This window comes from Pelodiscus sinensis, chromosome 8 (assembly GCF_049634645.1).
Source record: "Pelodiscus sinensis isolate JC-2024 chromosome 8, ASM4963464v1, whole genome shotgun sequence".
Classification (NCBI taxonomy): domain Eukaryota; kingdom Metazoa; phylum Chordata; order Testudines; family Trionychidae; genus Pelodiscus; species Pelodiscus sinensis.
Window position 1 is genome coordinate 28,539,967 of NC_134718.1, and position 25,828 is coordinate 28,565,794.

Below are 25,828 nucleotides of genomic sequence, written 5' to 3' on the forward strand. Positions count from 1 at the left end.
CATGTTGTATGTTTCTACTAACTGTGTTTCTAGAGTAAGTGAGCACAAAAATAATTTTGGCTCATTTAAAAATCCTTTATCTTTCTGTGAAATCCCCTTCTGGAACTCATTAAAAATCACAGTTTAATTCAGTTTTGAGCCTTTCCTGTATACTTACATAGTTTTAGCTTTGTTGTCAGAATGAAGGGTTTTTCAGTGTCTCAGTGAGACTAATATCTCATTCCATAATTTGTTAGATTGCTCTAAGATTTGACACAGCTCAAAAGCTTTTTATGTTGAACACCAGTCACTTGTGCATAAAAAAAGTCTTTCAAAGTGCATTTTTCTTACTCCAAGCAGTGGAGTAGTTAAAGATTTGTGGAACATATTTTAAAATTCTTTGAACATTAGCTGAAATATGTATAACAGTAGTTGCTTATTCATTTTAATAGACCACTGATATAGAAGATAAGACACCCAGAGGATTTTGCCTTTCATCATGGCTCAATTTGGAGGACAGAAGAATCCCCCATGGGCTACTCAGTTTACAGCCACTGCGGTATCTCAACCAGGTCAGCTTATGCATCATTTAATATTTGAACTCTGACATCTACTTCAATTGCATATTCTACTGTTGCGCAGAGTTAAGAATGACCTAGAGCTAACTGACAGTATGGTAAAGACTCTGCGAACATTGTAAAGGTTGACTATCTTATATTTAATTTAAATCTACTATGTATTTGAGAGAGTTTGTCTGTGAGCAGGTCTGTCTGGCAGTCCATCTATTTGTTCAAGAACTCCTCCTAAACGGTAAGAGCTAGAACCACCACATTTGGTACGCATCTTCCTCTTATAACATAAAGCAAGGTAAAGGTTTGGTTGTGCCAGGAATGTGATTGTTTTTTATAACATGAAAAGGAAGGGGCTTACTAGCAGGGAAATTTATATTGCGCAGTGACCACAGGGGGCAGTAAGGGGCAGAAGTAGGGACCAGGATGGCTATAATCCTATTGGGGCAGCAGGGAGAAGAATGGAGGCAAGTTCCTGCCTGCTCACCACCTGGAAAGCAGGGTTGCCACCACAACCAGCCCAGAGAACTGTGGCCCCTGTCAGCCCCTACACCCTTTGCCCCCTGCTGTGACCCCTCCTCACCCCTGAACTGTGACTCCAGCACTTCCCCGACTCACCCCTGAACCCTGACTACAGCACCCCACACACACACACACACACACACACACACACACACCCCTGTCATGAGCTCTTCCTCATCCCCAAACCATGACTCCAGCACACTTGAATCCCCAGATTCTAGCCTTGAGCCTCTCCTTACTCTCAAACCCTGAATTCTGAATCCTCCACACCTCCTAGCCTGCTACCCTGTGCCCTCCACAACCTCAAACCCAGACTCCTACACCCTCCCCCACCCCCAGCTCCTTGTCCTGACCTCTTCTTCACTCCCCATCCCTGTCTCTTGCATCCCTCCCTATGCCTCTGCCCTGAGTTTTGTACCTTCCCCCCCCTCACACACACATCCCTTGCCATGAGGGACCCAACCAATGCTGAGTAAATCTTCTAGTGAAATAGGAATGGTGATAATTGTTTAACACCGTGGTCCCCAACACGGTGCCCGCGGGCGCCATTGCATGCGCCCGCCAGGTGCTCGGGGCTGGCCTGGCCCCGGGCGCGCGGCGCTTGCGGGGGGGAGGGGGAAGCCCCGGCCCCGAGCGTGAGGTGCTTGCGGGGGGGAGGGGGAAGCCCCGGCCCCGAGCGTGAGGTGCTTGCAGGGGGGAGGGGAAAGCCCCGGCCCCGAGCGTGAGGCGCTTGCAGGGGGGAGGGGGAAGCGCCGGCCCGGGCGCGTGGCTATGGGGGGGGGGGGCGCCCCCGGGCAAGCGGCTATGGGGGGGGCCGCCCCCAGGCGTGCAAGTGTCCCTGGCGCCCGGCGGGCGAACGGCCACGCCCCCTGGCGCCCGACAACCTCAAAAGGTTGGGGACCACTGGTTTAACAGTTCTGGTCTATATTTTTTTAAGAATTTCTGTGAGACTCACTTGTATAGATTCCTTGTTTGTGGTACATGCTTGCACTTTCTGTGTAAACTGAAAACTTCTGTCAAAATTCCCTGTGCTGCTGGTCCTTTCTTGATGTTCAAGAATATTTTTCAATGATTGTGGCCAGCATCTCAATGTAATTTAAAATCTCCAAATTGCAGACTAACTTATTTGAAGCCATGTCAACTGGCTTTATTTTAGGGTGGGTTCTCTTCTAGACATAAAGGTGTATAAAGGTTCCCAAGCAGCAGTGTGAATCTGAAGATTGGTTTACGGTAGTCAAAGAAATCAAGCATTTTCATACGTCTGTTACTGTAGGCTTGCTAGGATCTAATGAGGACAAAGAGGTACTCTGGAATAGGGATGTAAGTACCTAGTGGACTCGTTGCTTCCCACCCCTCCCCCGCTGCCTCTATCAGAGAGAGGCAGCAAGGTCGGGAGCAGGAGCTGGTGGTGGTGGTGGGAGCTGGCTTAAAAGCCGGTTCCCTTCAGCATCATCTCGGGGGTAGAGGAGGCAGGGTTGCAGCAGGGAACTAGCGGAACTTCTGCCTTTGAAATGTAGCAGGAACCCTACTCTTACTACATTTCAAAAGCAAAAGTGCCGCAGGACTAGGGGGTGAGTGGGGGACTCAAGCAGTCCCCCACTGGCCCTGTGCTCCCTGCTTATGAAATGTACAAGAACCCCATAGGGGGCTCTTGTACATTTCAAAAGCAAAGCATGCGTGGGGAGCACAGAGCCAGCAAGGGAATCAAGCAGCCCCCCACTGATACCGTGCTCCCTGCTTTTGAAATGTACAAGTCGTCCCCCTCCCGCCCCCCAGGGCTTCAGCTCCCTGCTGAGCCCATGATCCCTTGTGGTGCTTCTGCCTTTGAAATGTAGCAAGAGCTGGCAAATTGCATCAACTGTTCGATTAGTTGATTAATCTAAATTTAACATCCTTACTCCAGAACTGAACTTTCTGGGTTATGTCAGTATTAAGTTTGTAAAGTCATTTGAAAATTAAAAAAACAAAATGCCAGAATTAAGGTTACTTGTGAAACTTTAATTTGATCCCCTTGTGTGTAAGTGTTATGATACAGGCTTTACTTACACAATTGCATACTATTTCATTCCAGAAGACCTCTGCCTCATTCAGTGCACAGGCTGGATAATCAGTTAATGTGCAGTTTTTGCTTTTCCATTATTCAGTGTATGGCGTCAAGCCTTACTTACAGAACACTATTCAAACTCTGCTCTGAAGACATAATTATTAATTTTCTCATGAGCCTTTCTGTGAAACTCATCCATATAATATCAGAGCACTTCATAAACACACATTAAACTTCTCTTAAATGAGATATATTATCTACATTTTACAAATGGAAAACTAGTCACAGAATAAGATCGAAAGCATGCACTAATTTTATGTTTTCAATTTGAGATGCTTAGTAGTTTATTTTATAAGGTACATAATATCATATGTGACTTTATATATTCAAGCACAGGCCCCACTGATTTCAGGTGCAGCTGAGTGCTCAGCACTTTTACAAAAAATGAGGGCTCTTGGGCACCCAGAAAAATAATAAGCCAACAGGTAGTGACCACCTCTGAAAAGTTTTCTTTCAGTCACTTGCTTAGCATCACAGAAGAACTTGGTGGCAGAGGCAAGAATATAATCCAGTTCTCCAGGCAGCATTTAACTATCTTAACGATGAGACCTTTCTCTTTTTGCAGTCACTTGTTTAATTTGTTACTCATCTTTCAACTTCAGCAACAAATGAGACAAGTCCTGCAGACAAGTCTCCTTCACTAAACAGTCCTAATTGATCCTCAGAGCAGGTCCATCCTGTGCAGTGGATCAGTCGGGTTCTGTGAAAAAATATAGTATGTGATCATGTAAGTGAAAACTCATTCCTAATGCATATTTGCTAGGGGACCAAGTTATGGTTACACAAACAGCCTTTATTTTGGGGGCATTTTGAGTGCTTGACTTTGCAATCTTAATATATATTTTATATGTTATATTCTGGTTTATTAAAAAAGCAAACTGGAAAAAATAAATTCCATCATGTGGCAATACGTTGACACCCACATGGGTCATCACAGAATATTTAATTCCATTGCTCAGACCAATGCCATTTGAGCTAATGCAGTAAGTGATAGAAGATAACATAGTATTTCTATGTGGAGCAGCAGTAGAGGGGCATGGTATGCTTTGCCAGTGGGTTTCACAGCAGGAGTAATGCCGCCAATCAGGACTCTGGTTCCATTCCAGGCTCTGTAGGGAAATGTGTTCTAGGTGCACAGTCTTTTCTGCTCATTCCTCACTCTTGAAGTTTGACTTTTGTCCTGTCCCCTCAGTCTTGTTGTGGTCCTTTCTCCTCCCCATATCAGGTTGCTTGTTCCATGCCCATTCTCCTTGCCTATTCTTTAGACTTCTCATCCCAATCACCACTCTTTAGACTTCTCATCTACAGCTGAGTTTCTTAGTCTAGCCAGTTGCACTTCCTTTTCCATTCTCCTTGTCCAAGATCTCCCCTTCCAGTCAGACTCCCTCAGCTCTCCTCCCTGTCTCCTTGTATTTTTGTCATTACCCGACTAGTGCCAGTTTCCTCTCCAGCTCTTCATCCAGTCTGTTTTTGCTCCCCATCCTGCAAAGCCATTCGGCTTTCAGATTCCCCCCTCCCTCTTCCCATTTCCCTGAAACAGATCCTTGTTTCCTTGACCAACCAGTCTTTTCCTTCCTCTTCAGTTTAGTCAATATCCTTCTGCTCCCCTAATTCCAATTTCACGAGACTTCTTGTCCCTGTCTGTTCATTTCTCTTTCTCTCGTTCCCTTTGCATGCGAGTCAAACTGCTTACTGTTCCATAATCTTGACTGCCAGTTGGGGGAGCCACTGTAAGCACAGGAGAGAGTCCCTGCCTTGTTACAGTGGTTGGCCTTACTCTGGATCAGAGCCTCCCTTGCACAGAAGTACTGAGTTGCTATAGCCCTGGCCTAGCACACATTCAGTTACTCTGTGGGATTGGTGCATGCTTGGAGCTATGAGGTGAGGAACAATCACTTTTGGAGTTCGTGTGAGAGCAGTCTGGTCAATACAAGGGGTAGTGAGACTTGAACATCCTCAGTGAGGATGGATTCTCCAGAGTTCCTAGCTGTTAACTTCTAGCAAGTCTTTACTGAACATTTTTCAAAGGCTTGTAACTTGGTCAAATTTGGGTGGATTTTCATGGGTAGAGCAAAAAACAAGTTCCCGACTCAAAAACCTCCACCCTGTCCAATTTCAGGTGCCTGCCCTAAAGCTTGGAAGTACTAATATTTTGAAGAAAAGATCCCAAGAACTTTTTAATGTGATCAAAGTAAGGTATTTTCCCCATCTTCATTATCTGCAAAGGGGAGATATTGCTCACAAAAATTTTCAACTGAAACTATTAGTTTGGCAAAGTTATAAGCAACTTTTCTTCAACTTTCTTCTCTGTCAAGAGTGCAACTTAGTGAAGATCTTTGTTTGCTCTGCTTCCTATTAGGGGTGTTAAAATATGCTTATGTAAACATGTAACCACTGAAGAAGAGAGACCCACTGGAAAGGCTCTGGGGTTGATAGTGCATCACAAATTGAATGATCCTTTTCCACAACTATCTCATATTGTTTACAGGTATAATTATGGTGTACGTTTATATTGTGTGTAAGATGCAGTAAGTAGTTGTCCTACTCTGCAAGACACTGGTGAGGCCTCATTTGGGGTGTTGTATCTATTTCTGGACTCCACCGTTTAAGAAAAATGGAGATAAAGTGGAAAGTGTCCAAAGGAGGAAAAAACCAAAAATAAGAGTTTTTAAAAAACCTGACACATGAGGAAAAGTTTTTAAAAAATTGACACATTTAGACTTGAGAGAAGAATATGTGCGGGGACCTGATAAATCTTCATATATGCATGGACAGCGGGGTTTACCATGACCCAGGGGAGCCAACCACGTGATGACTTGCCTTACTGGTGCGAATGTTATGGTTCTCTTGACACATCTAAATAGACTTACATGTAGTGCCAGGTGGTGGTTGTTCTACATGTAGGTACCAATGATATAGGGAAGGAATAGAGTGTGGTCCTGGAGGCTAATTTTAGGCTGCTAGGAAAGAGATTGAAATCCAGGACATCAGCGATAATGTTCTCTGAAATGGTTCCAGTTCATGCACAGGGCCTGATACAGGCAGAACTTCAGAGTCTCAATGCATGGATGAGACGATGGTGTAAGGAGGAGGTGTTTAGATTAGGGCTGTCAAGTGATTACAAAATTTAATCACAATTAATCACGTGTGCCTCCCCTTTGAAATGGCGGCATTGCAATGGGGTGGCGCTGCATGCATCCTGGGATCAGCTGGAGTCCCCAGCTGACCCCAGGCTCCATGCAGCTCTGCCCCTTGGAAGTGCCTCAGCGGCGGTTCCAAAGGGCAGCGCATTAGGAGCCTGGGATCAGCTGGGGACTCCAGCTGATCCCTGACTCCGCTATTGCAAAGCCTCTTTGAAGCAGCTGAGCAGCACTTCAAAGGGGCTTTGCAATGTGGAGCTGGGAATCAGCTGAAGTCCCCAGCTGATTCCCCGCTCCACTTGCACTGCCCCTTTGAAGCACCAGAGCAGCACTTCTAAGGGGCAGTACAGCATTAACGCCTGCGATTAATGCATTAAAAAAATTAACGCATTAATCCTGTCCTGCCTTAATCGCAGGCGTTAACATAGGTCAATTGACAACCCTAGTTTAGATTTATTGGGAACTGGGGAAACTTTTGAGAAAGGAGGAGTCTGTGTAGGAAGGATAGGATCCACCTAACACAAAATGGAACTAGATTGCTAATACTTAAAATTAAAAGGGTTGTAGAGCAGTTTTTAAACTAAGGGCCTTGGGAAAGCTGACAGGTGCAGAGGAGCACATAGATTGGACAGAGATGTTCCTTAGGGGAGGGGTATATTAATAGAGATTCTCTATGTCCTAGTAAAGAGGAGAGGATGCAAGATGATAAAGTATGGGAAAAAGATGAGACAGTCAAATGGAAGATTCCTCATTCCACAAGGAGTACCACCTAATTCGATTTAGGGCTTTCTTCCGGAATCCCATTTCACTGCTGCATGTAGATGCAGGCATTTACTTCGGGCTAGTCAATTTCTAAAATAGCGACTGGACGGGAACATGGAAATCAAGTGTGGGATATTTAAATCCCGAGCTTGATTTGCAATTCCGGTTGTCCTCATTAGCCTCCCTAGATCTATCTAGGGGACTAGTGTAGACGTACCCTCTGTTACTAAGTATCTAAGATCAAACTGCAATACATCTAAGGCAGCTTTCTCTATGAATGAGAATTTTCTTTGTCTTTGGAATTTATAAAGATGCTACAAAAACCCTTGAAAGAGGGAAGTAGTATTTTCACTTCAGAGTGGGGATTTAGACACAAATTACATGATTTGGCCAAGTCACAGATAAAGTCTTTGATAGAAATAGAAATTGAATGTGGATCTCTTGAATACTAATCCAGTGCCCTAGCCTCAAGACCATTGTTATGCTATGAGTTATTATAAGTATGTTACGTCCAATAAGTGGGAGTCCTGTATGTGAGATTTTTGAAGAAAGAAAAAGCTACTTAATAGTGACAGACGGCTGGCTAAGCCAGAGCTCTGCCTCTACAGCCTGGCTGACCAGAGCAATTGAGGCCAGCTGAGCAGGCCCATGGCTGAGGGGCTAATGAGAAGCAGCTGTGGGCCTCATTAACTAGAGAGCTAGATAAGGCAGCCAGAGGGGAAGTGGAAGGGGATGAGCCAGAGAGTGCTGTGTGTGTTCTGCAGCCAAAAAGAGAGGCTAGCTGAGTTTGCTGTGAACAAAGCTCTGTAAATAGAAGGTGGTCGGAAGTTGACAGGGACAATAAAAGGCATGGGTGATTGCACCAGAAAGGGGGTCTCATTGATTTGTGGACGAAGAAGGAATCCCAGGGCGAGGGGCCCGGGCAAAGACCTTGCCACAATAGTAAATACTAGTTAATTGACATGATTTTTAACTTTGTGCACTTTTACTTTTCTTTAAGTTTTAGGCCCTTTGTGAAAGGGGACTGGGCTTAAGTAATCAGAGGATCAAATTTTGGTTCCAGGAAGAGCACGTGCGTGCATAGCTCAAACAAACATTTTAAGGTTTCTATTTTGACACCCAAAGTTGCATGAGCATATCAATCAATTTTTGCTGTTTCAACTTGCAGCAAAGACTTAGTATGATTATCAGTAAGGAAATTAATGTTACAGTAATTAAATCTTATTGTAATGTTACAAAACTAAAATTGCTTCACTACTTGCTTAAGTGAATGTCTTTTTTTGTTTAAATAAACCATTCTGTTAACTTAAGATGAGAGGGTCAAATCAGGGTGAATTGCTTAGAAACCGGGCCATTTACAGCCCAAGACAGGTGATCCTCCACTATAAGGCACCAAAAAAGTTACCAAGAACACTTCATGTGCCACACTGGCTAGCAAGACGTCTCACAAGCAAGTCACTCAAACACTCTAGCTTTTCCTATGCTGCAACCAGTATCAGACCTTATACAAATGAGAGGTTATAAAAACCAATCTGAGTAAATCTGAATAGGTTCTCCCAATCCCAAAGGACCAGCCACATTCCCAGGTTAATTTATGACTCAGACCTTACCCAAAAGAGTCTAAAGTCTAAAAGTTTATAAAAGAAGAGGTTGAAAGTAGAATTGTTAAAGAAATCGCATTACATATGCCAATCACCAAGTTCCTGGTTCAGGCTCTTAGCAGAGGTGGAATAAATAAATAAATCTTAAAAGGCTCTGGAATACATCTTTTGCTAGGATGGATCAACAATCCTTCCAGGCCCTATTCAAAGCAAAGCAGATTCTGAAGTGATGAACTGGAGTGAAGACAAATGTGAAGGGACACCCCTGTTCCCTGAGTCCTTTTTATAATCTTGCCTATGTTGAGTGAACCCCATTCTTTTTGATATGTGAAAGTACCTCCCAAAATGGAGCTCCAGGTTAGTCTACCCATCTCCCACTAAAGGACAGATACATTTGTTGGGCGTCCTACCGCATTAAGATCAAGAGAAGGGAAGGGGGTTAGGAAGACACTAATCTGCTTGGAGGGGTCCACTAGGGTGTTTTTCCTCTGGTTCTGGACTTCTGTCTATGGTTCATGTAGTGAAATTCAAAACAAAATTAAATATTAATCCAGCTATAAAAACTAGCAGAAATCCACTGAAACGATGAAGTTAAACTATTATTTTGACAAAGTTAGAATTATGTAAATTATTAAAAACATTAGCAAATAATCTAGCTCCTTACTTCCTTCTCTATGTAGTGGTGTTTTATCCAGCAATTTGCCTGGGACATCTGCTCTGTTCAGTGGACTGTATCCTGGTCTTAATGACTGAACCATGTGAATGAAGTGTGAGTTCTCAAATATACGGAAAGGAGAGTTTGTTGCATAAACAAACCAGACATTTTTTCATCAGTTACCTCTTTTTTGTAATCTGCTGGTTCTTATCACAAAGTTATTATGGTTCTCCCTGTTTTATGGAGATATTTTTCTTTTTTGCTACAGGTGTGGCTATAGTACTATGGCTGTGTGACATACATGATGTGACTGAAACACTGTCATTGGGAGATAACTCTGAAACTATAAAAAGTGATGGTGATCTTGAAGGTTGATAATCTTCAGAATCTTGTATGTTGCGGATGGATTCTTCTAAGCAAACTAAGTCAATGCAGTTATTTAATTATTATCATACTGCTCATTTAGTATTACTCATTGCATTCACTGACACTACTACTACTTTAAAGATGAAATTGTAAAAGGAAAATCAACCTATTTCAGCTATTTATTTTTTATTACAACTTCATCAAAATTGATAGTACCATAGAGTAGCAACTATATTTTGTGCTCAAACATGAGAATTCAAGATTAATCCAGAAAGAGGACAGGCATTCCTTAAAGAAGTATGAAATAAAAAACTTACCAACCTGAAGATCCTGTATGTACAGAGTATGTCTACACTGCAGTTTTTCCAGAAAAACGGCCGTTATTTTGGAAAAGCTACACTTACATCCACACTGCAATTGCGTTCTTTCCACAGAAAGTTGAAAGAACACAGGGTTTTTTCCAACAGTGGTAAAACCTCTTTCTACAACAGGGGTGGGCAAAAGGGCCTCTGTGGGCCACATTCGTCCCACCAAGCAGGTTGATCCAGCCCACAGAGGCTCTGCTGCTTCCCCACTCCCAGGCCAATTAGGGCCTAGGGGCGAGCGCAAAGCCTCCTCTGGCCCTGCCAGGAGCACACGGAGTTTTGAAGCGCTGCTCGCAGGGGTGAGCAGGAGTGGAGGAGGCTTCCCACGCTTCCCCACCCCCAGGCCCTAATTGGCCTTTGAGCAGGGGAGCGTGTGAAACCTCCTCCTGCCCTGCCAGTAGCACATGACACTTCAAAGCGCCATGCACTGCTCGCAGGTGGAGGGAGAGTGGAGGGGGCTTTGCGTGCTCCCCCAGGCCTTAATTGGCCTATGGGCAGGGAAGCGAGGGACATCTCCTCCCACACCAGGGGCATGGGCAACGTGGGGTAACGTGAGGTGAGGACACAGACACTCGCTCACCATCAGACCAATCATTGTCTAAGGGTGGGGAACGCGGAAATATCTTGGCCCCACCCTTTCCACTCGATGCCCTGCCTCTTCTGGTGCAGCCTGGGCCACTTCAAAAATTTTCAAAGTGGGCCCCCAGCAAAAAATTATTGCCCACTCCTGTTCTACAAGGAAGAAGTCTTTTTCTGAAAGAGCTCTTTTGGAAAAAAGTGTGTGTGGACAGCGAAGAGGGTGGGTTTTTTTTTTTTTTTTTTTTTTTTTTTTGAAAGGAGAGGCCCCCAGGAAAAAGCACAGGTGACCTGGTGGCCACTCCATCCATAGTAATCACAACTTAAATGAGATATAGTGTCCAATCAAAGTGGACGCCATCTTCCGAAAAAGAAGATTGCTTTTTTGATGTGCTTTTGCTGTGTGGACACTCTCTTTTGGAAGAAGTTTTTCCCGAAGATCTCTTCTGGAAAAGCTTCTTGCGAAAGAAGCCTGCAGTCATGTTCCTTTCATCATCTTCAACACAGCTTCCTCCTAAGAAGGAACACTTCTCATGATACTTCATTTGGGCAATCAGGCCTTACATTTCTTTGTTGCACTGTTCGCATTTTGCACATATATCTGTCTTACAGGGAACTTAAAAACAGCCATACTGAGTCAGTCAATCATACCACAAGTCCATCTAGCCCAGTATCCTGTTTTCCGACAGTGCTAATGCCAGGTGCCCCAGAGGGAATAAATAGAACAGGTAACCATCAAGTGATACCTCCCCTGACAAACAGAGACTAGTGACACCATTCCTATCATCCTGGGCACAAAGCATTAATGGACCTAGCCTCCATGAATTAATCTAGTTCTTTTTTGAACCCTGTTAAAGACCTGACCTTCTCGACATCTGCCAAGAAGTTCCATATGTTCACTGCATGTTGCATGAAGAAAAATTTCCTTTTGTTTGTTTCAAACCTGCAACATATTGATTTTATTTGATTACCTTTAGTCCTTATGTTATGTCAACAAGTAAATAACTTTTCCTTATTAACTTTTTCCATATCAGTCATGATTTTATAGACCTCTGTCATATCCCCCCTTAGTCTCCTCTTTTCTAAGGTGAAAAGTCCAAGTTGTCTTAATCTCTGCTCAGATGGCAACTGTTCCAGACACCTAATCATTTTTGTTGCCCTTTTCTGAACTTTTTCCAATGCTAAGATATCTTTTTTGAGATGAGGTGATCATATCTGTACACAGTATTCAAGATGTCGGCACTCTGTATGTGGTCCTGATGGGAACACTGGCAGTGGGGCATGCACTGTGTGTGCTGGGGGCATGGGCCAGCAAGCTGTTTGGTTTTCAGGGTGAATGGGTGCAGGGTCATGCACAATTCAAATTTTATATTAATATTTGTGTGTGTAATTGTTAGTAACTGATGGATGCCACAATGGCACACGTCCAAACAATCCTACATGATGTCAGTATTGGTGTACAAGACAAAACTCAGTCTACTCATGGATGGAAAATCTTGGAAGGAACACTGAATCCCAGCGGGATACCACTAGTTACCGTTCTTCATTCTGAAAACTTCCATTTATTCCTAAACTTTGTTTCCTATCTTTTAACCAGTTATCAGTCCATGAGAGGATCTTCCCTCTTATCCTATGACCCCTAACTTTGCTTAAGAGCCTTTGCTGAGGGACCTTTTCAAAGACTTTCTGGAAATCTAAGTACACTATATCCACTGAATCCCCTTGTCCACATGCTTGTTGACCCCTTCAAAGAACTCTAGTAGATTAATAAATCCTATTACAGAAACCATATTGACTTTCCCCAACAAATTTTGTTCATATGTGTATCTGAAATTTCTGTTCTTTACTATAGTTTAAACTAATTTGACTGGTATTAACATTAGTCTTACTACTCTGTAATTGCCAGGATCACCTCTAGAGCCCTTTTTAAAGATTGGTGTCGCATGAGCTATCTTCCAGTCATTTCGTACAGAAGATAATTTAAAGGAGAGGTTACAAACCACAGTTGTTAGTCCTGCAGTTTCACTTTTGAGTTCTTTCAGAACTCTTGGGTGTATGCCATCAGGTCCTGGTGACTTGATACTATTTAGTTTGTCAGTTTGTCCCAAAAACTCTTCTAATGACATCTCAATCTTGGACTATTCCTCAGATTTGTCACTTTAAAAGAATGGCTTAGGTTTGGGAGTCTCCCTACCCTCCTCAGCCATGAAGACCGATACAAAGACTTCATTTCGTTTCTCCACAATGAGCTTATTGTCCTTGAGTGCTTCTTCAGCATCTCAATCGTCCAAGGGCCCCACTGGTGGTTTAAGAGGTTTCCTGCTTCTGATGTATTTTTAAAAAGTTTTGCTATTACTTTTTGAGTTTTTGTAGTTGTTCTTCAAATTCCTTTTTGGACTTCATTATATTTTTACACTTAATTTGATAGAGTTTATGCTCCTTTCTATTTTCCTCACTAGGATTTAACTTTCACTTTTTAAACTATGTCTTTTTATCTCACACTGCTTCTTTTACTTGGTTGTTAAGCCACGGTGGCACTTTTTTAGTACTTTTACTGTGTTTTTTAATTTAGGGTATTTATTTAAGTTGATCCTCTATTATGGTGACTTTGAAAAGTTTCCATGAAGCTTGCAGGGATTTTACTTTTGTCACTGTACCTTTTAATTTCTGTTTGTTTAACCTCATTTTTGTGTAGTTCCCCTTTCTGAAATTAAATGCCACAGTGTTGGGGTGCTGTGGTGTATTTCCCTCCACAGGGATGTTAAAGTTAATTATATTATAGTCACAATTTTCATGTGGTCCAGCTTTATTAACCTCTTGTTCCAGATCCTGCGCTCCACTCAGAACTAAGTCAATAATTGCCTCACCTCTCTGCTCGGTTCCATCTCAAACCAACTGCTCTAAGAAGCAGTCATTTAAGGTGTCAAGAAACATTATCTCTGCATCTTGTACTGAGGTGGAGTGTACCCAGTCAATATGGGGGATAGTTGAAATCCCCCATTATTACTGAGGTTTTTTTATTTTTATAACCTCTCTAATCTCCCTTAGCATTTCATAGTCGCTATCAGTAGCCTATTGAGGTGGTTGTAATGTATCCCTACTGCAATATTCATATTACAGGTTGTACCTTCAAAAACGGGTGCACTCTGGTCCAGCAATATCCCTCATCCTGCAGAACCAGAGATGCTCCTGGACCAGAGAGCCCAGGAGCCTTAAGGGTAAGAGGGAGAGCCAGGCCGGTGCAACAGGATCAGCAGCCCAGTGGCGGGCAGCACGGGGCAGGAGCATGGGGCCAGGCTGGAGTCCCCTGGCAACACGGGTCAGTGCAGGGCACCGTGGCAGCCCCTGTGAGTGTGGGGCTGGAGTTGAGCCTTGTGGCAGCCCGGTGCCAGAGCCCCCAGCAGCCTCCTGGAAGGGAGCAAGGGGCCAGGCCAGAGCCCCAAGGTTGTGCCCAGATGCACAGGGCCAGATCCCCGCAGCAGGAACCAGAGGCTGTGCTGCCCAGGGAGCTGGCAGCAGCTGGGCAAGCAGCCCAGCCAGGTTGGGGAGGGTGAGGCAGAGTGCTTGCTGGGGCAGCCTGCCAGCGGCAGACTCTAGGGCTTCAGGCCGGTGGCAGGAGACCATGTCTGGTCCAGGAAATGCTCTCGTTGGTGCCAAGCCAGGGAGGTCCAACCTATATTAGAGCATGGAATTACTATCCATAAAGACTCTACAGAACAGTTTGTTTCATTTAAGGTTTTTACTTCATTTGATTCTGCACTTTCTTTCATGTATAATGCCCCCCTGTCTGTCGCACAACCCGTTCAGTCCCTCCGAAATATGTTGTACTCTGATATATCTCTCACTCGTTCACTCACTGTGACCCCCACATCTCCTTCTTGGATCATGATCCAAAATTACATCACCATGAAATTGTAGATTTAAGTAACCGAAATCATGACATTTGTGACTTTTTAAAATTCTGTCACTGAGACCAAAATGGACCATAATTTGGTAGGGCAGCAAAAATCCATAATTTTTGCCTTAATAGCCTCAATAGTGCTATCTTAACATCAAGGACTGCCATATAGCACAATTGCAGCTGGTAGTGCAGCCCAAGCCCTTTACTGCAGAAGAGCTTGTTCCAGAGGCATGAGTTCCAGCAACTTCTTTTGGGTTAAGATAGAAACCTGATGACTGGAGTGTTATAGATGGTTACATTAATTATGGGTTCTAATGTAATATGAGGGAAAGAGTGATTTTTTTTTTTTTTTAAAGGCTTGCTTTTTAAGTATTTGCTGTTTAGGGGAAAGAAGGAGAGAAATGGCAGCTGGGAATCAATATTCAGGAGTACCTCTGCCCTTAGAGAGAATTAGGAGTATGCCATAGAAGAAAGCACTAGCACTGAGAGTAAGGATCCTTTTCTTGCAGTGATGAGAGTCTTAACTCCTTATTGTTCTGTTTTCAGCTGCTCTTGGTGTTCAGCAGCCATCGTTGCTTGGAGCCTCTCCTACAATTTATACCCAGCAAACAGCATTGGCAGCAGCAGGCCTCACAACACAAACGCCAACAAACTATCAGTTAACTCAGACAGCTGCTTTGCAGCAACAGGCTGCAGCTGCAGCTGCTGCATTACAACAGGTAAAGAAAATTGTGTTTTAGGAGTAGTTTCTGCTGACTTACACCAACTTCATTATATAGAAAATATTGGGTCTTTGAAGCTAACACAGCCTGACTTGGGGACCAAGTGGAATAAAATTCATTTATCTTCCCTCTACAAACAAGTTTGATTATTTAAAAATAAAAAAGGACAGTACTCCTAGAGCCATGAATAGGTTTACCAGTCTATGAAGATAGGCACTGTTTTTGCTGAATCTCTTATCTTAGGTAGTAGAGAGTTCAGATTGAGATTTTTAGTGAAATTAGTTTATTACTGTCAGCGCTGAAACATACACATTACACGTTGAATGTTCCAAATACTTCATGAAGCTGCAATGTGTAGTTCAATAATATTTGACATAATTTCATGTTTGTGACCTAGATACTTAATTATTTTGAGTGGCAGGATTAATGGATGATTTGATAATGTGGAATCAAGGATGATTTTTAATTCTGAAAATCTTTGTTTCAGAGTAATATATATTGACTGTATTTGTCAAGTTTTATATTAGAAATGACCAAATTTGACAGTGTCTCCTAAAACAGATTTAATTAAATTTTTGTATTTGTTTCTTTCCTAAGGGATTTAACTGCTGATTTGCAAATATAATTTTTGAAGAAAAATATTTTCTGTTTATGAGCTTTTTTGCTTCTGTTTTTTAGCAATATTCACAACCTCAGCAGACACTGTATAGTGTACAACAACAGGTTTGTCTAATTCTTATTATGTACATTACAAATAGCCTTTTCTGAAGCTTGCATGTCTTTAAACAATGTAAATAGTTTAAATTATGAATGAGAATTTGAGTCTAACTTCACATCCATTGAAATATATCTATAGAATAGGAGTCTTTCTGTGTTACCTGGAGAATTTGAAAATACTGTGCCTTGTATGTACAGTAAACCTCAGATACCAGTCAATCGTACGCTTAATTTGGAACCAGACATGTACAATTAGCAGCAGAGATGGGGGAAAAAAAGAAAGCAAATATAGTACAGTTCTGTATTAAACACAAACTACTAAAAATAACAGGAAAGCAGCATTTTTCCTGCATAGTAAAATTTCATAGCTGTTTTTAAGTTAATATTCAGTTATGTTTGTTCTTTCAAAAGTTTACATTTTATTGACAAGTATCAGAAGGGTAGCCATGTTAGGCAATCTGCATAAACAACAAGAAGTCTTGTGGCACCTTATAGACTAGCAGATTTATTGGAGCATAAGCTTTCGTGAGCAAAGACCCACTTTGTCAGATGCATGTGTATGTACATTTTGTTGAGAATTATAAACGTTTCAAAATTATGAACAACTTCCATTCCTGAGGTGTTCATAACTCTTGAGAGTCTACTGCATGTGGTCCATGGTAAACACTATGCTTTAGTAATATTATGTAGTTTAACTGCTAGAATGATTCTGTCCAAAGAGGTCCTGTTGCATACATTGTTCTCAAAACTGTGAAAGTGACAGTATCATGAGAGAATACAGGGGTTGGTAAATTACAGATTGAGACACTGCCTCACTATTAAATATTACAGATTTATGGTGGTAAAATAATTAATTCAAGTGTCCATTATTGAGTAAGTATGGAAATTGTTCTTTTGGGGGGAAAGAGGGAATAGATATGAAGAATATAACTATAAATTATCAAACTCCAATGCATTAACCTTCCACTCGGATAACTAAGTTAAAGAAGCAAAAACTATTTTCTTCATTATAAAGAGAAGGTAAAACTGTATAATTTCCTTAAGCATATCAAATTAATTTATAATTTTTTATTTAAGTTGCAGCAACCTCAGCAGACCCTGTTAACCCAGGTAAGTTTGGTTGTATTGTTTGGTCTTCATCTGCAGACATAGATAATAGGAGACTATAAATGTGTTGTCCTGGACTTGTTTTTAATTTTAAGGGTTTTTTTAAAGATGAGGATGGATTTCCTATATATTGTCTTGTTACAAATTAGTATAGCTTTGTTTTATTGTATCCAGCTGTAAAAATGTGTATAGGTTTAGTTTTAATAATTAAGGTCAAGGTTTTTATCATTGAATCTTACATTTTTTTTGCATATTGTTTTATACAATAATTTAACGTAGAATTCCAGCTTTTGATCATTTTACAGTATACAGCAGCTTGGGGAAACATTGTCTTGAGAGGAATTTAGTGTTCTGTATTTTTTTTAAACAATATTGCGTATACTGTTTTGAAGGGATCTTTCTAATCTTGACCAATCTGAAATGAGTAATTCTTTAAAGCGTTTTTAATTGACTGATTAGAATAGAATCGTATTAATTCCAGACTCTGCTTGTTTGCAGAATTGAACCAGAAGATTGAGTGGAGGGACTATAAGAATGCAGTTCCACGTTACCCAATAGCTTGGGTTAATAGTGAATGGCTCTGCTTGACATGCTATGAATTTTTTAAAACCATGATGCAACTAGGGATGTAAAATTCCATTTAATTGGTTAACCTGGTAAACATAGTGTTACCAATACACTTAACCAGTTAATCAATTAAAGGTGGGGCAGATAGGCTGAAGTGTCTTCTCCCCCTTTCCCTCCACTGTGGCGGGGGCTGTTCCAGTGCAGACAGAACAATACCTGCCTGTGGCAGGGGGACTGCTCTTGGGTACTGGTTAACTGTTAACCATTACCCTTCATATCCCTAGATGTAACATAGTTTTTTTAGGTTGATTGGAGTTATTTAGTGTAACAGTATCTTCTAAATGTATTAAGTTAATGATTTCTTTTAGGAGTAATGTGTAGGTCTCTATCTGCTTTTGGCTTTAAAAAATTAAGCTTTGTTTATAAAGTAGAAAGATTATTCTAAAATTTATCATTTCCTTACCCCGTAGGTATTCCTTGTAATTGTGTCTGTGTGATGTGAATGCTTATAGAATGTGATGTGAATGCTTATAGAATTTGATGTTTTATTTTGATTACAGCCCACTGTTGCACTGCCTACCAGCCTTAGCTTATCTACTCCTCAGCCAGCAGCACAGATAACTGTTTCTTATCCAACACCACGGTCCAGTCAGCAACAAACCCAACCACAGAAGCAGCGTGTCTTCACAGGGGTAGTTACAAAACTACATGACACTTTTGGCTTTGTGGATGAAGATGTCTTTTTTCAGCTCAGGTAAGTGCACTTGGCGGCAGCTGTATTCCTGTGATGTCACCTCTAAGCAAAATGTTTCAAAACTTAAAACTCTCTGTTCCTATGGGTCTATTTCTTCAGCTAACATTATCTGTTAGCCTAATTTATATCTAGCATCTGTGAAAATTAGATGGCTGGGTAGGATAGTGGCTGTTAATGCTAGGTTTTTTAGCATGGACTTTTCTTACTCAGAATCCCATGGTAGGAGGCTCTAAAGCACTTAAATGAACTGTGGAGCTTAAGAACTTGGCAGAAGTGGAGTCAACAGAGTTCCTTTATTTAAATACATGCATTTGAGGTGCTGCTGGTGTGGGACCAGTAAGGGACTTTAACTGCTCCAAGTATAATCTCCATCAGAAGTAGGCATTATCCACCAGATTTTCATACAGACTAATGGAATTTGAAAACTATCTCCCCCAAATTTCTTTTCCGTTTGCCTCTGAATGGAGTATTTAGAGGGAATTCTGGAGATCTACTTATGGATTTATGAAGTCCTTTCTCCTTCCAACTGTAGGATTTAACAGTAGTAACATATAGTGTGAGCCTAGATACATTTTGTAAGATATTTGAAGTACAGGCAGTCCCCGACTTACGCAGATCTGACTTACGTCGGATCCGCACTTACGAACGGGGCTTTTCTCGCCCCGGAGCTCACGGGCGGCGGATCGCCACCCGTGTCCTCCGGGGCGAGAAAAGCTTCTCCCGGTCTCCCTGGTCTGCTGGGGGGGTCCAGCAAAGCCGCTGGACTCCCCCCCCCCCCCCCCCCCCCCCCAGCAGACCAGGGACACCTGAGCAAAGCCGCCCAGGCGGCGGGAGTCCTGCTGCCTGGGCAGCTTTGCTCGTTTGCCCCAGAGCAAAGCCACCCAGGCAGCGAGATTCCCCCCGCCTGGGCGGCTTTGCTCAGGTGTCCCTGGTCTGCTGGGGGGGGGGGTCCAGCGGCTTTTCTGGACCCCCCCAGCAGTCCAGGGGGACAGGAGCAAAGGTGCTCAGGCGGCAGGGGTCCCGCTGCCTGGGCGGCTTTGCTGGGGTCTCTCTGGTCTGCTGGGGGGGGAGGGGGCGCAGCTAGTGCCCACCCCAGCAGACCAGGGAGACCCCAGCAAAGCCCCGGGCCTGTGGTAGAGAAGGGGGGCGCTGCCGGTTGGTCCCGCAGCACTGCTCCTTGGCGCTACTGGACCAACCCGGCATCACCCCAGCTGCTCTGCCCCAGGAGTCCTGATTCAGCCGCTGCTGATCAGTTTCAGCAGTGGCTGAATCAGGGCACCTGAGGCAGAGCAGCTGGGGTGCTGCTGGGTTGGTCCAGTAGCGCTGAGGAGCGGCGGCGCTACTGGACCAACCCAGCAGCACCCCAGCTGCTCTGCCCCAGGCGTCCCCAAGTCAGCCGCTGCTGAAACTGACCAGTGGCTGACTACAGGAAGCCCCTGCCCTGGGGCTTCCTGGAATCAGCCGCTGATCAGTTTCAGCAGCAGCTGACTTGGGGACACCTGGACGCCAGTTCCGACTTACATACAGATTCAGCTTAAGAACAAACCTACAGTCCCTATCTTGTACGTAACCCGGGGACTGCCTGTATAAAAACAGCTCCTGTGTCTTCCTAGTTAGTTTCTGAAGTGCATGTAGCTGCTGAAACCAGAAGCAGGACTCTGTCGTCTTAGTAATTTTCATGTTCCCCTCATAACTAAATCTTTAAGTATAAAGCTAATTTGAACATTGTTTTGTAATACAACTTTTTTTTTTTTTTTTTGGCAGTGCTGTTAAAGGGAAGACACCTCAAGTAGGAGATAGAGTTTTGGTAGAAGCTACTTATAATCCCAATATGCCTTTCAAATGGAATGCACAAAGGATTCAAACACTTCCAAACCAGGTGTGTGCAGCTATTCAATCTAGCTCTTGTATTTTTTTTTAGTTAAGTGAGTTGACAGTGGATTTTCTGTTTTTCCATTAGAACCAGACTCAAACCCAACCTTTGCTCAAGACACCTCCAGCTGTACTTCAGCCCATTGCACAGCAGACTGCATTCAGCGTTCAGGCACAGCCACAGCCGCAATCACTGTTGCAGGCACAAATATCAGCAGCCTCTATTACACCCTTGCTTCAGACACAGCCTCAGCCTTTATTACAACAGCCTCAACAAAAAGGTATTCCTCCAAAATATGGAACTTATTTTTCTCCCTGATATGTTGGGGTGGGTAATGTTAAAGCCTGTTCCATCACAGGAATGAAGTAACAAAACCAAAGATAATTGATCTGAATGTAGTTGATTGTTGGAGAGCAAGTCTGTTATTCCAGGTTGAGTTACATGAAGAAAGCCATATGGCATGAGGAACTCATCTGTAGTGCCTCAACAAAATCTGCGAAGGAAAGTTTCTCTGGACTGCTCCAATTTCTGAACTCTAGAAATTGGTTTATAATCTAAAAATGAATCTTTCATAAAATATAAAAATAGTATGTATTTTTACTAACTATCATACAATTCAAAGTACAAATTGGAGTGCAGTTCTTAAAGATCCACTGAAATGTTCTGAAAAACTTACTTGTATTTTCAGTTCAGGATACTGCTTATGCTCTTTTTAAAAATCTATTTGCTACAATCCACTTATTCTGAATCTGGGCAAATAATCCTACAACATCATAGTTACCAAGAAGATTGTTGTGATGTCATCAATATAGTTATGATGATATATGACTAATAAGTAGCAGGAGCAATACTCCAATGAAACCAAGGCATTGATTTCATAAACATGTTGCCAGTGATTAAATATCAGGAAAGAAAAACCTATAACACTATCTTAGAAGAACAGTTCCTGGATAAAATACTGTCCTATATTCTGGTAGGTACCATCAGGACACAATATTTAGGAATATTTGCCCAAGTTATGATCTTGCAGTTAAATAATTTTTTATCTTTTTATCAAAACTGTTGGGTGATGAGGTTCAATAAAAGCAACTAGAAATCCAACTGTCCATTTGTTTTTTTGCAGAGAAGAACCCAAAAGAAAAGTCAGTAGAAACATATTCGTTTTTTCCCAGCATATGCTTCAATACATGAATATATTTTACTGATTTGAAGATATTTCCTAAATAATCCATTGCATTTATCAGGAAAAATGTTTAGATGATATTGTAATATCATGTATTAATAAGCCATTCAAATTTACTGCAAAAGTGGGACTTCTTAAAATTGCTTCAAGGTACCTTCTATTTCTCTTAAGGACCTATGTGGGAACAGGCAGGTGGGAATAAGGGAAGAGCCTATCTAGGCCTTTACTGAAATGGGTCACCATAGGATCAACAGATAGGGAGTGCCCTGGGTGGAATGCTGAGATTGCAGCAGCAAGGTGGACCTTAATAGAAGAAGGCACTAATCTTTTAGGATCACAATTAGAAGAGGTATTTCAAGATGATTGGCTTGTAGCGGATAAATATGCCTCTACTCATGCATTGAAGAAAGGCATCAGAATGTTGTTTTGGAAACACCAAACTGTTAAATACACTGTTTTGCAATTGGCTTATTGGTATACAAGTGAATTTTAGAGTGTGTTTAAAAATATTCAGTAATATAGCAGTTTAGAATAGGCAATGGTTCTTAATTGTGCTTAAATCCTAAAAATAGTTTTTATTTTTTAGCTGGTTTATTGCAGCCCCCTGTCCGTATAGTTTCACAGCCTCAACCAGCACGAAGACTAGACCCTCCATCCAGATTTTCAGGGAGGAATGACAGAGGCGATCCTATACCTAACAGAAAAGATGACAGAAGGTGTGTTGTTGATGATAGATCCGCTTATGGAGTTCATTAAACTTTGTTTAATTTTCTGAGTATAATTGAACAGATTAGCCCTGACAGGGATTTGATTCTTTCTTTACTCATAGGCTGTACCATCAATTTGTTTTGGAGATGAAAAGTTCTATGTAATTGCTTCTCATTGTTTAAATGCATTGTGTCTTTGTAGAATTGACTTGTGAGAGGCCTGTTTTCATAAACTGTGTTATTGCTTCTAAAATGAGGAATGTTCACATCTCTTATACATTTTTTAAGTCGGGAAAGAGAACGAGAGAGACGTAGGTCACGGGAGAGGTCACCCCAGAGAAAACGCTCCAGAGAGAGATCACCTCGGCGAGAGAGGGAAAGGTCACCTCGAAGACCACGGCGTGTTGTCCCTCGTTACACAGTTCAATTTTCCAAATTTTCATTAGATTGGTATGTTCGTTGGCTATCGGTTTTTTGTTGAAGTTAATTTCTGTATTGTAATGAATACCAGTATTGTAAGATGCACATCTTTAGGGTAGCTCAAATGAAAAAAACTATCTTGGACTTATCCTAAATTTGAACATTATAAACAGCTTGTTTCTACACTACAAAGAGAAAGCAATTACAGATGTTAGAAAGCAGTTAGAGGTGAACAATAATTTTTGTTGGGGAGCCAATTCAAGATTTTGGAAAGTGGTCAAGTTATGATCTTGCAGTTATAAGAAGAGCTGCACTCTTCTATGGTATTAATGGAAGAGGTGCGGGAGCTTGGGGTAAGCAGTTGGAAAAGAAATGGGAGCATGGCAGCCGCATTTCTGCATGACATGCGAGGAAACAGGGGGAGCATGCCTGGAGCTCCCCACTGCCTCCACAGGCTGGATCCAGTGGCTTGGTTGTATTATGTCCAGGCCTGTGTTAGCCCCATGTGTGACTCAGGCCCAACTTTCTTGGATGTTTTTGATTTTTGAAGACATTTCATCTTTTTCCACTAACTGAAGTTACTCTATTAGAGGTAGACCTGATTGATGTTCCATGAGACCATCCTCCAGTTGCCTTAGTTATTGCATGCAACTACTTCCTGTAGAATTGATCTTTTATGGGTTTGTCTAGTAAGTTTCTCCAGCCTTCATAAGTAAATGTGTGGGCAGAGTCTCAATTTTTTTTTCCAGTGAATATAAGTTAGTTCTACTTAGAACTTCTTGAAAGTAGAAACCATAAGACAGTACTGATATTGAGATATCTTAATGTATGCACGCATTTGTTTTAGAATATGGCATTGCCACATTCCTCAGTGCAGGTAGATATTTCTCAATAGCTGTATGCAATGTTGTAGCCATTTCAATCCCAGGATAGTAGAGAGACAAGGTGAGTGAAGTAATATATTTTATTGGACCAACTTCTGTTGGTGAGAGACACAGGCTTTCCAAGCTACACAGAGATCTTCCTCTGGGCTAGAAAAGGTAGACCGCTAAATACAAGATGGAACTGATTGTTTAGTGTAAGGTAGTGCTCATTCTAAGAGATCATTCAAGGTGAGGTGACTCTTTTTACATTTTAGTCATTATTTTCAAATTAAGATCCTGTATTACTGTACCTTTTAAAAATACATTTTTTCTTGCTATTTCAGCCCTAATTGTGATATGATGGAATTGAGACGGCGTTATCAAAACTTGTACATCCCTAGTGATTTTTTTGATGCTCAGTTTACATGGGTGGATGCTTTCCCTATGTCAAGACCATTTCAACTGGGGAACTACTGCAATTTCTATGTAATGCACAGAGAAGTAGATCCTTTAGATAAAAACACTGCTATTCTTGATCCACCAGATGCTGATCACCTATACAGTGCAAAGGTTTGTATGACACCTTATAGTTTAACTTTTCTGTGGAAATGCTTTAAAACAAAAAAGATAAGGTGTCAGAGGATCTTGTTAATATACTTGGAGTAACATTATACTAATTATTTTGTCATATCTTTGCATTTACTTTCTCTAGCAATTATTTTTTCACTCTGATTGAATGGAGTCTTGCCTATATTTTAATTCATTATGTTTAGTATAATAAACTGACTGTGGTTTGAGTAGAAGACTAACTTAAAGGTGAGCTGCAGATACTTAAAGTTTAAATAATCAATAACTCTAGGATAATGGTAATTTGATGGCTTAGCAGTTTTCTTTTGGGATTCAATCTTCAGCTCTGCCATGGTGTTACCTTGGTTGAATCATTTAAGCCCTCTCTAATACCACAATTTCTCATCTATAAAATGAGAGGGATAGAGAGATTAATGGTTGTAAAGCATTTGGGGATCTTTGAATTAAACAGCTAGCAATTTATCTGTTACTAGACAAAATACCTTGGCATCAAGGTTGTACATATCTATTACTTAAGGGCAAGACTCTTGAGAAAATGGATATTGTCTCAAAACAGGTTAGACACCTGGAGAATTTGCAGTATGGTTAGTCTCTAGAAAAGAGTCCAGAGTCACTGAAGCAATTAAGATACACAGGCTAGGATGGGCTTCCTGGGTGTCTGGTATTCTTTGAGTAGTGGTAAAGGAGTGGAGTTTAGGCTGTTTAATGGCCTTAGTTGTGTTTTTCCTTATTTGTGTATTTGTTTGGTGTGTTTAAGTATAAACTTAACTTTGACTATTAAAACATTTGAAAATCTGGAAGATTTGAGAGAACTAATGTATTCTCAAAGGATAAATAACTAGTTATAAACTTATAACTTAATTGTGCTTTTTGCCGCAATTTCTTAAGTTTTGTTAGATTGCTTAATAATGTCTTAGTGGTTGTGGTCTGCTTATTTTGAGATATCTCTTCTTGTCCCCAAAATAGATTGCACCTCGCATCTGCTTCCTTTCCCCTTCCACCATGCCAAATGTCCATCCTAGTATACAGTTCTTTCTAGAGATACTATGTATAAACTTTTTAAAATACAATCCTTTCTCTCTTAATTTCTATGTTTCTGAAAAGCTTTGTCTAATTTGCCTTAAACTTCCAGAAAAATTCTACACCTATGTAAGATCTGGCTAAAATTTCATTTGGTTCTAGTGAAGTAAGGGGCCCAGAGTCGGAATACAGGCAGTCCCCGGGTTATGTACAAGATAGGGACTGTAGGTTTGTTCTTAAGTTGAATTTGTATGTAAGTTGGAACTGGTACATACTGTAGGGGAAACTCTAGCCAAACATTTCTCCAGAGCTCAGTTTTATTCTCCCACACCTCACTTCCCTCAGTCCTTTATTCTCAAGCTGAGGTATATGCTGAGAAAAGCCGCTCCGCGTCTGCCTGGTCTGTTGGGGGGGGGGGGGGAGGACGCTAGCTTCGCGTCTCCCTGGTCTGCTGGGGGGAAGCAGCTAGTGTGGGGTTGCCTCACCCCATTTGTAAGTAGGGATCCGATGTAAGTCGGATCCATGTAACCCGGGGACTGCCTGTATAGTGGAAATAGTGCTTCAATTTTAATGATGGAATAACATGTGTTTTGCCATAATTAAGATTGGTGTAGGAAATAAGTTTGTTAAAACCACACCAAATAGTGGCTGAAAAAAGAAAAGTTTATTACTACTGTAGGCCAGGTTGTTTCAAAATGTGACAACACAGCTTTTATGGCAGTATTCAGAAACAGGTCTCTGACTGAAATCAGTAATGCGCTCAGTGC

General features: G+C 41.7%; 1 protein-coding gene across 2 annotated transcripts in view; it reads left to right on the forward strand.

Annotated features, from left to right (window-relative positions):
* Positions 1-25,828, forward strand: part of CCAR1 (cell division cycle and apoptosis regulator 1) — a 49,837-nt gene that overhangs the window by 1,181 nt on the left and 22,828 nt on the right. Inside the window, exons 2-11 of one of the 2 annotated variants that reach the window (XM_075934931.1) lie at positions 432-551; positions 15,087-15,259; positions 15,941-15,985; positions 17,057-17,089; positions 18,214-18,407; positions 20,172-20,286; positions 20,368-20,560; positions 22,050-22,179; positions 22,459-22,620; positions 23,798-24,023. In XM_075934931.1, the coding sequence (XP_075791046.1) occupies positions 479-551; positions 15,087-15,259; positions 15,941-15,985; positions 17,057-17,089; positions 18,214-18,407; positions 20,172-20,286; positions 20,368-20,560; positions 22,050-22,179; positions 22,459-22,620; positions 23,798-24,023 (1,344 nt within the window). In that variant the 5' untranslated portion in view covers positions 432-478. The remainder of the gene's footprint in view (positions 1-431; positions 552-15,086; positions 15,260-15,940; positions 15,986-17,056; positions 17,090-18,213; positions 18,408-20,171; positions 20,287-20,367; positions 20,561-22,049; positions 22,180-22,458; positions 22,621-23,797; positions 24,024-25,828) is intronic. The other variant, XM_075934932.1, reaches the window with a different exon arrangement.